The sequence below is a fragment of the Nicotiana sylvestris genome, chromosome 6, assembly GCF_000393655.2.
Source record: "Nicotiana sylvestris chromosome 6, ASM39365v2, whole genome shotgun sequence".
NCBI classification, from domain to species: domain Eukaryota; kingdom Viridiplantae; phylum Streptophyta; class Magnoliopsida; order Solanales; family Solanaceae; genus Nicotiana; species Nicotiana sylvestris.
The window spans coordinates 151,136,328-151,147,342 of record NC_091062.1 but is presented as its reverse complement, the minus strand read 5'-3'; the positions used below and the strand labels follow the sequence as shown (position 1 = coordinate 151,147,342).

The 11,015-nt window shown below is 40.3% G+C and overlaps 2 protein-coding genes across 2 annotated transcripts; one reads left to right on the top strand and one right to left on the bottom strand.

Annotated features, from left to right (window-relative positions):
* Positions 1–5,779: 5,779 nt before the first annotated feature.
* Positions 5,780–6,298, bottom strand: LOC138871483 (uncharacterized). The gene has a single exon (XM_070149363.1). The coding sequence runs from the start codon at positions 6,296–6,298 to the stop codon at positions 5,780–5,782; it is 519 nt and encodes a 172-aa protein (XP_070005464.1).
* Positions 6,299–9,681: 3,383 nt separating this feature from the next.
* On the top strand, positions 9,682–10,700 carry LOC138871482 (uncharacterized). The gene is made up of 2 exons (XM_070149362.1): positions 9,682–10,044; positions 10,575–10,700. Exons 1-2 carry the CDS (start codon positions 9,682–9,684, stop codon positions 10,698–10,700), a joined length of 489 nt encoding a protein of 162 aa, XP_070005463.1.
* Positions 10,701–11,015: the final 315 nt, after the last annotated feature.

Genomic DNA, 11,015 nt, shown 5'->3' with positions numbered 1-11,015 from the left:
CCAACCGGTCTACCTTAGCATTGGTGTGTTGAGCTAGTAGACCCAGGTTGGAAAGAGCTAGTAAGGGGACATATGGCTTTGCAGTGGTATGTTGTGGAGTAGTTGTGGAATTAGCTGGGGCCTGAGAGGTGTCAGGCAATGCTGGGACCTCTGGTGATGCTGAATCTGCTGGAGGAGGAATTAAAGTCTCTGGTTGATTTGCAGTTTCATTGTCTACTGCGCCACTGATCCGAGTGATTTCAATATCTTTGAGACTTTCTCAAGTTTATCATGTTTTGACATAGGAGGCCCACTCACATCTTTGCAGAGAGTAGTGATCAAACATGGGACGGGAAGTGATGTTTGTTTCTGGTTTGCTCTGATCCCTAGCTCCATGATTATAATCTCTCCCACATCAATCTTTATGCCTATCATGATGCACGCAATGAGAAGTGCCTTCTCAATGTTGATGTCAGTTTCATTCCTAGTCTGTATCAGATGGGATATGACAAAATTGAGCCAATATCGACCCTCATGTGTGAGAGCCTGCTTGTAAATCTTGTGTTTAAGGTCAATCCATGTTGGTGTCCCCTTTGATATGGTAGAGGCAACCCAGGCATGCTCGTTGTTCTTGTTAACTACCTTAGCCTCATACTCAGCTGTGTCGAACCTCCACTCCTCAAAGTACAGATCATTAATGGTTTTGTCATCACATAGCAGTTGGACTCATCAAACTAGGACAGATTTTGCAAATATTTTGTTTCTCTTATGCTCAGCAGTCCTTGATTCACCATACGAAGCATAGAATTCCATCACAAGTGTCTCATTATATTCATCGGGGACCTCAGTGAAGAATTCCCATTTTCTCTGATTAATGTTCTCTATCACATGAGGGTAGTGCTCCTTCAGCTAGTTTAGACTCAACTGCTTCTCCTCGAGAATCTTTCTCTTTGCAAGCCCTTCTTTATATAGGTTCATGGAGCCTATGACTCCAAACCTGAGATTAAGATCATCCCCCATCTTCAGTCGTGCCTCAGCCTGTAGGTCAACAGATGGTATGAGGTCACTATGTACCTCCTCCTCTTCAGACTGGGAGGAGTGCTCAGAAGTACTTTGAATTTCCTGATCCCATTTACGTTTGGATTGTTGTGCTTGTTGGCTCGGAGTAGCAGCCCATTTCTTTCCACGAGGGGGCAGTATATGCGTTGGAAGAGACTTCTTTGGTTCTATTCCTGTAAATGAAATATTGTGTGAGTGGGTGAAATAGCATATAAATTACATTGAGACAAAAGTACTAAAGTATGTAGCTTATGTGATGGGTTATGCGATAACATAACTACTATGTGGTCTGCAAACCCATCGCAGATGTGCAAACAACAAAAGGCAAAAATAATTATGCGATCGCGAAAGCGACTGCATATTTAGTTATGTGACCGCAAAGTGGCCGCATTTCTTCTCACCAGATAGGCTAATGGTTTGTCTCTGTTTGTAGCACATATGCAGACCACATAAATAGTTTGCGATCGCAAACACAATCACATAATCATTTTGCAGTAGACCACCTAGGTTTCTTTTGCGACAACTTTGCGGACCACAAACCAATTATGCAGCCCGCAAAGATTATCTTCTTCATTTAAACTGTGCCCCTTTTTTTTTCATTTCAATATGCACACCCCACTCACATGTTCTTCACACCATATGCACATCACACTCACATGCTTCCCTAATAATACCTACTTAGATTCCTCATTGTTGGTATAGGCCACTTAGTAGATTTAAGATAAGAGGGGTACTCAAACTTCCACCATTTTGTTTCATAAATCCTAACACACACAGTCACTCAACCCAAATCCTCACCACGAGGTTAACCGTAATCATAGGGAATTAGGGGACCAGGGAAATGACCATGGAGCTCAGAATTTAGGAATAAGCATGGATCACAATTACGAGAGGAAGAAGAAAATCATACCAAAAGTTGAGCAAGATTATGCAAGCCCTATATTCTTCGTGTGAGTGGAATTCCCCGCTTCGTGAGTAATTTTTCCTTTTGATCTTCTCTCTTTTTTTTCCTTGCTTCTAAAATTTTTTTATTCTTTTGATTTTGTTTAAGTGTTAGTATGTGATAAGAGTGAGGATGAAAATGTGGAAGGTTAGTGTTAGTAAGTCCATCACATAACACATTATGCGATCGTATATGTGTTATACGATGGACTAATGACTGGGCAACCTAAACTAACTTTGTGATGCATTATGCGATCGCAAAGTTGTTATGTGGTCCGCATAAGTTAAAAACTTACTGTAGTTTCAAACACCAAGTTGACCAATTTTTCTGCATGTGTCTGCGATGACTATGCGGTTTGAATAGTCATTATGCGACCGCATAGTTTTCACCAACTCTAGACCTTTCTTTCCTTTAGTTTTCTTAGCACTAGGACCTTGTTCATGATATTTTGGGACTACTTGCACTCTAACACACACGTCAACCTGCTCAATCTAAACTATATAAATGAAAAAACTACAAAAGAGTGTTACAATAGATGGGTTGCCTCCCAAGAAGTGCTTGATTTAACGTCGTGGCATGACGATGTTGACCCTTTTTGGTCTATTCATTGGTAGGGATTGCTATTGGACTATCCTTTAGAGCGAATTGTTCCATCAAGTGCCTTTCTCCTATGGTACCGAGGTAATGCTTGGCACGTTGAACATTCACTTTGAAAGTTCGAGTTCCATCCTCCAACTCCAGTTCAATAGCACATAGGGGGACACACTCACAACTTTGAACTGGCTAGACCATTTGGACTTGAGTTTTCCCGGAAATAACTTGAGTCTTGAATTGAAGAGTAAGACCAAGTCACCGGAATTGAATTCCCGCTTAAGATCTTCTTATCATGGAAAAACTTCATTCTCTCCTTGTACATGGCTATGCTCTCATAGGTATATAGATGGAATTCCTCCATCTCATTGAGTTATGTCATTCTCATATTAGTAGCCACGACCCAGTCAAGATTCAACTTCTTCAATTCCCACATGGCTTTGTGTTCAAGCTCCACTAGCAAGTGACATGCTTTGTGAAAAACCAATTGGTATGGTGAAGTGCCAATGGGAGTCTTAAATGTTGTGAGATATGCCCACAATGCATCATCTAGCTTTCTTGACCAATCGATCATGCTTGCATTGATAGTTTTTGCTAGGGTGTTTTTGATTTCCCTGTTAGAAACTTCAACCTGACCACTCGACTGAGGATGATAAGATGTGTCCACCTTATGATGTACGCCATACTTTTCATGCAGCCCTGTAAAAGCCTTGTTGTAGAAATAAGAACCACCATCACTCAGGATGGCCCTGGGGGTACCAAACCGTGTGAATATGTTGTTCTTCAAGAATGTGGTCACACTTCTTGCTTCATTGTTGGGCAAGGCGATTGCCTCGAGACATTTGGAGACGTAGTCCACATCCACCAAGATGTAGGTCACGCCATAAGAGCTCACGAAAGGGGCCATAAAGTCTATCCCACACACATCAAAGATCTCGACCTCCAGTAAACAATTCATAGGCATCTCATGTCTTTTAGATATTGACCCTTGTCTTTGACATTGATCGCATGCCTTGACCATTTGATTTGCATCTTGGTAGATCGATGGCCAATAGCATCCACATTCAAGCACCTTTGTTGCCGTCTGATTTCCTCCATGATGACCCCCAACCAGAGAATCATGGCATGCCTTAAGAATTGGCATTACCTCATCTTCCGGAACACACACCCGAATGATGTTGTCGGCACAAATACGGAACAAAAAGGGTTCCTCCCAATAGTATTGCCTACACTCCTGCAAGAACTTTTTCTTTTGATAGGCTTCTAATCTATCGGGAACAATGTCACTAACCAAAAAGTTAGCGATGTCGGCATACCAAGGAGCGAATGTGCTAGACAATGCCAATATGTGCTCATCTAGAAAGGCATCATTGATTTCAAGGTCTTCTTTTGGTCTCGCTACCTTTTCAAGCCTAGATAGGTGATCCTCAACTTGATTTTTTGTCCCTTTCCGATCATTGGATACAAAGTCAAACTCTTGCAACAAAAGGACCCACCGAATTAATCTTGGTTCGGCGTCCTTCTTCGCCATAAGATAGCAAAGAGCAGCATGATTAGTGTACACTATCACTTTGGACTCCAACAAATAAGCCTGAAACTTTTCAAAAGCATAGACAATGGCGAGGAGTTCTTGCTTAGTAACAGTGTAATTCATTTGAGCACCTTTAAGTATCTTTCTTTCTTAGTAGATAGGGTGAATGATTTTGTTATGCTATTGACCAAGATCCACCCCAATTGCTACACCACTAGCGTCACACATGAGTTCAAATGGAAGAGACCAATCGGGTGTGGCAATAATAGGTGTCGTGGTGAGCTTTTCTTTCAATTCCTCAACAGCTTTGAGACGTTTCTCATTAAATATGAACTTTGCATCTTTCTCAAGGAGCTTGCACATGGGATTTGCAATTTTTGAGAAGTCCTTGATAAAACGCCTATAGAAGTCGGCGTGCCCCAAAAAGCTTCGAACACCTTTTACTGAAGTAGGTGGAGAAAGCATGGAAATGATTTCGATATTTGTCCGGTCAACCTCTATGCCTTGTTTGGAAATTTTCCTGCCCAAAACAATGCCCTCGTCCACCATGAAGTGGCATTTCTCGCAGATTAGCACAAGGTTTGTTTCTTCACATCTTTTGAGCACTTGTCTAAGGTTGTCAAGACAATGCTCAAAGGAATTACCCACTAAAGAGAAGTCATCCATAAACACCTCTAATAAATCTTCCACCATGTCCAAGAATATTGACATCATGCACCTTTGGAAAGTAGCCGGAGCATTGTATAGCCCAAATGGCATACGGCTAAAAGCAAAAGTCCCATATGGGCATGTGAATGTCATATTCTCTTGATCTTCCAATATGATATTGATTTGGTTATAGCTGGAGTATCCATGCAAGAAGAAATATAATGACCTTCCATCTAGCCGATCAAGCATTTGATCAATAAAAGGCATAGGAAAATAGTCCTTGCACGTAACATTATTTAGCTTCCGGTAGACCATGCAAACTCTCCATCTGGTCACTGTTCTTGTTGGGATAAGCTCATTTCTGTCGTTTTCAATCATGGTCATGCCTCCTTTCTTCGACAAACATTGCACCAGACTCACCCAAGAACTATCGGTAATGGGGTAGATTACCCCGACATCTAACCACTTGATGATTTCCTTCTTTACCACCTCTTGAATGGAAGGATTTAACCTTCGTTGATGCTCTACACTTGGTTTGCTCTCTTTCTCCAATTTTATCTTGTGTTAACAAATTCCGGTGGGAATCCCTCGAATGTCCGCTATTGTCCACCCAATAGCTTTCATATGCTCCCTCAAGACATTCAATAGTTGTTCTACATGCACATCATTCAACAAAAAAGAAACAATTACCGGTAGAGTGTCATTAGAGCCAATAAATTTATACCTCAAGTGTGGTGGAAGTGGCTTGAGTTCAAGTTACGGAGGCTCAATAATTGAAGGATTGGCGGGAGGAGTGACTCTATTCTCTAAGTCAAGAGAAAGTTTCTTTGGAGCATAAGTGTAAGACCCAAGTCCTTCTAATGCATTCACCGATTCCATATACCCCTCCATGTCTTCACCATCAAAATTTACCAAAATAGCCGCCAACGCCTCACCAAGGCATTGTTCTTCCATCTTCATCTCAATTGTATCTTCTACCTCATCAACAACATCAATGACTGAGATGTTTTCATATCCATATGGCAACTTCATACCCTTGCTCGCTTGGAATGTAACCTCTTCGTCATTAACTCAGAACTTGATCTCATTCCGTTCTGAATCCGTAAGTGCTCTTCTTGTAGCAAGAAATGGTCTCCCCAAGATGATAGGATCTTTTTGCCAATAGCACAATCAAGTATCACAAAGTCGGCGGGGAGGAGGAACTTTCCCACTTTCATAAGAACATCATCAACAATTCCCACCGGTCTCTTTATTGAACGATCGGCCATTTGCAACCTCATAGTTGTAGGCCTCGGTATACCTAACCCCGCTTGCTTGTAAGTAGAAAGAAGCATTAAATTGAAGCTAGCCCCATTATCACAAAGCGCTCTTACAAAATCGCGCACCCTAACAGTGCATGGAATGGTAAAAGCTTTTGGGTATTCTTTCTTTTGAACAGTTGATGTTGCAATGATGGAACTAACTCGGTGAGTCACATTCACTACTTCATTCTTGGTGGTTTTCTTCTTGGTGATCAAGTCTTTCAAATACTTAGCAAAACCCGACATCTCTTGAAATGCTTCCACAAATGGAATATTTACCGATAATTGCTTGAGAATGTCATAGAACTTCTCGAGTTTGCTATAATCAACCCTCCTAGAAAGTCTTTGAGGGAAAGGAGGAGGAGGTCTAGGAATTGGTGCTAGAGTTTTTGGCGTCTCTTTCACCTATTCCTTAACCTCTTCCCGGTTCACTTCTTGAATTTTCAACTCTTTTGGGACCTTTTTATCTTCAACAACAATTGGAACTTCAACTTGTGCCTCCACTTCTTGTTTGGAATCTTCCTCTTCGACCACTTGTTCATTCTCTCCTTGAAGTACTTTCCCACTCTGAGTTTTAATTTCCATGCAATGAGAAGTTGGACTACTCCCACTACCTTTTGGGTTTGCAATTGTGTCACTTGGGAGTGTGTCCTTTTGCTTCGGATTTTGCTCTCTTGAAAGTTCTCTCATTTGCATCTCCAACTTTTGAATAGATGCGGTATGAGAACCGACAGCTCGGTCATATTACTTATTGATGTGTCAGACCTGTCTTGATTTTGCAATACTCACTCAAGCATATTTTCCAACTTGGAATCACTTGAATAACCTTCCTTCCAATGCGGAGAATTTGAATAATGCCTTTTTGGTGGATAACATAAGCGTTTGAACTCTGATTTGAGAAGTTGTTTTTGTTGTTACTCCAATTCCCTTGATTTGAACTACCTTGGTCATTTCGCCACTATTGGTTGCCTTACCCTTGCGGGTTAGGCCTCTATTGGTTTTGTTGTCATGAACCTTGTTATCGTAACCTTTGATAACCTCCTTGAGAGTTGTTGACATAATTTTTTTCCTCATAATCTTCATTTGATGTGGGTTGAACATCCTCCACCACATTCACTTTTTTTTGTTTAGCTTTTAGTGAATATCTTTGTCAACACATTAATGTTGGTGGCAAGCCTGGCGATTACTTAATCTCTTTCTTGGTTCTCCTTAATCATGTTTGTCAAGGAAGGAGTACCATATACAATTCCACCTGTGTTGTCCTCTGAGTGCCAAGCTTGGTTATGTTTTGCCATTTTGTCAAGGATTTGTGTGATCCTCACAAATGTTTTATACATAAAAGATCCATCAGCTGCATTCTTGGCTATAGATTGGTTCATAGCATCCAAACCGATGTAGAATTTCTCCAACTAGATAGAATCCGAAAAACTATTATTCAGCGAACTCCCCAAATATAACTTGAATCGATCTCATGCCTAATGTAGATGTTCTCCCGGTAATTGCTTAAAAAGAAGATTTTATCTCAGAGCTCAGATTTCTTTCTTTGCGAGAACCATTTAACTAGCAATGCTCGGACAAGTTCGGACCAAGAATGGATGGAATTTGGTGGTAGATTTTGAATCCATGTCCTTGCCTTTCTAGTTAGTGAGTACTTGAATACCCTCAATCTTAGGGGCATCATTTGAGACGTTGTTCTTCTTGTACATCGCACACACACCCGAGAAGTTTCTGAGATGTTGTGTCGGATCATCATCGATGGAATTTCTGAAAAACCCCTCTCCTTTGAGAATTAGTATTAAACCGTGTTCCACCTTGAAAGTAGTAGCGTTAACTCTCGGAGGTACAATAGCATTTGTATCCTCAATGTACTCATCTATATACGCAAAAGGATTTTCTTCTTCCTCATATTCGGCCGTGTTTTTCTGTCAACACCAAGCAAAACAAGCAAAGTGTGATGAAATAGAAGAAGACATAAAGTAAAGCACACACTAATTAGAAATTTCAAAATCGTATTCCCCGGCAATGGTGCCAAAATTTGATATGCTCAAATTATACTTTAATTAAATAGTGTAAGGCGGTCGGTGTCAAATATAATAACCCAAAAAGGTTGGGGTCGAATCCCACAGGGAATAGGTGTGAAAAGGTTATTTGAGTAGTGTGAAACTTGACTTAAGTCGTAATTCTATTCCTTTAGCATAACAAGAGAATGATATAATTGTGATTTAACAAGATAACTATTTTGTTATGAGAATGTGATTAATTTGATTAAGGAAACCAAGGTTGTGTCCCCATCAATGAAATGTAATGCTTTTGGTGCTAATATGATATATTTCTAATGGAACATTTTTTGATATACAAATGGTTTCTAAATGACTACCCGATATTTTTCAATGGTTGGGTAGTATTTTCTCTTTATATTTTTACCAAATATAAAAGAGTTGCAATTAAGAACAATCAATTTATGCCAAGTAGAACCCACTTATTCCTAAGTGATTCTATTAAACAAGATTTCTAGTCTTGAGTTCTTGATATTCATTTCTACCAAACCTTAACCTACTTTCCAAGTAAAGAAAGAGTAAAATGGAATAAGTTAATGTTTGCAACAACCAGCCACAAATAAAGCACAAGAAATGAATAAATATCAATCAACCATTATATATATATATATATATATATATATATATATATATATATATATATATATATATATATATATATATATATATATATATATATATATTCAATGTAAAACACCCATTAACATTACACCCATTTAGGGTCTACAACATTAGTATTTAAAACTAGCTACTAATACTAAAATACAAAGGCAAAGCAATAAATAAAGTCATAAAGCTTACACAAGTGCAAGATTCTCTCTTCACAAGCATCCAAATTAATGGAGTATTCAATGCCTTCAATGTGGGCCCTTTTTTAGACTTAATGACCCACAAAAACCCTAGTTATTCTTTTTATAGTGGACCAAAAGTTGTAGTTAAAATCAGACAAAACTACCCCTGTAGATGACTTCTGTGACCATATGATGGTCACAAACCATGTATGCAGTCCGCATAATCTTCCTTTGCATCGCAGATCTGTAGATCACCAGTCCTAGGAGTCCACCACAGATGAATTATGCGGTCCGCATATCTGTTATGCGACCGCATTTTCCCATCACAGATGTGTTGAGCAGCTTCTTCAATTGAAATTGTGCGGTCACTATGCGGCTCGCAAAAGTGTTATGCGGCCGCATAATGGGCCGCATATTTTTCTCTTTATTTGTCCAGCAACTCTATTCAGTTTGCAGTGATTATGCAGATCGCATTTGACTTCTGCAGTCGCATACGTGCAGCATTTCTGTCTTTTTGTGACTTTTTGACTTCTTTTCCATGTTTTTGGGTCTTCAAGTCTCATGCACTACAAAACAACCAAACTTGATAATAACTAACTACAAATGCATTACAAGATGAGATAAAATCTAAGTAATTGGTGTCAAAAGTGCCAAAATTCCACGGTACATTACCGATGCCTTGAGTACGAAGGCAATGAGTATGGATAGTCTTGAACTCCTTCCTGTTTGTGAGAGACCCCTTGCAGTTGATGTTCAGGCTTTGGCCAATTAGTTTGTGATAATGGATATTTTGGAACCTAGTCGGGTCCTAGCTTGTGTGGTTTCTAGGTCTTCCTTGTTTGATCGTACCAGAGAGCGCCAGTATGATGACCCTTATATGTTTGTCCTCAAGGATAAGGTTCTGCATGATGATGCCAAAGATGTGACTATTGGTTATGACGGGGTATTGAAGATGCAGGGCCAGGTATGTATGCCCAATATAGATGGGCTTCAGGAGTTGATTTTGGAGGAGGCCCACAGCTCGCGGTATTCCATCCATCCAGGTGTCGCGAAGATGTACCAGGATTTAAGACAACACTATTTGTGGAGGAGGATGAAGAAGGATATAGCTGGTTTTGTAGCTCAGTGTCTCAACTGTCAGCAGGTAAAATATGAGCATCAGAGGTTGGGTGGTTTGCTTCAGCAGATAGAGATTTCAGAGTGGAAGTGGGAGCGGATCACCATAGATTTCGTAGTTGGGCTCCCACAAACTTTGAGGAAGTTCGATGTTTTTGGGTGATTGTGGATCGGCTGAACAATTCTGCACACTTCATTCATGTGAGCACTACCTATTATTCAGATCAGTTGGCAGATATTTACATAAGAGAGATTGTTTTCCTTTATGGGGTGCCAGTTTCCATCATTTCAGACAGAGTCACATAGTTTACATCGCAGTTTTGGAGGGTCATGTAGTGAGATTTGGACACTCATGTTGAGTTGAGCACAACATTTCACCCTCAGACGGACGGGTAGTCCAAGCACACTATTCAGATTTTGGAGGACATGTTGTGTGTTTGTGTCATTGATTTTGGTGGTTCATGGGACCAGTTTCTGCCACTCACGGAGTTTGTCTACAACAACAGTTATCAATCGAGTATTTAGATGGCTCCATATGAGGCTTTATATGGGAGGCAGTGTAGATCTCCAGTGGGTTGGTTTGAGCCAGGTGAGGCTAGGATTTTGGGCATAGACTTAGTTCAAGATGCATTGGATAAGGTGAAATTGATTCAGGAGCGGCTTCGCCCGGTGCAGCCAAGATAAAAGAGTTATACCAACAAAAAGGTCCATGATATGTCTTACATGGTTGGGGCGAAGGTTTTGCTGAAGGTTTCACCAATGAAGGGTGTTATGATAGTTAGGAATAGGGGCAAGTTGAGCCTCCGGTTTATTGGTTGTTCGAGGTGCTTCGGAGGATTGGGGAGGTGGCCTATGAGCTTGCTTTGCTACCTAGATTATCGGGTGTGCATTCGATATTTCATACTTCTATGCGTCGGAAGTATATCAGTGATCCATCTTATGTTTTGGATTTCAGCACGGTTCAGTTGGATGGTGATTTGACTTATGATATGATGTCTG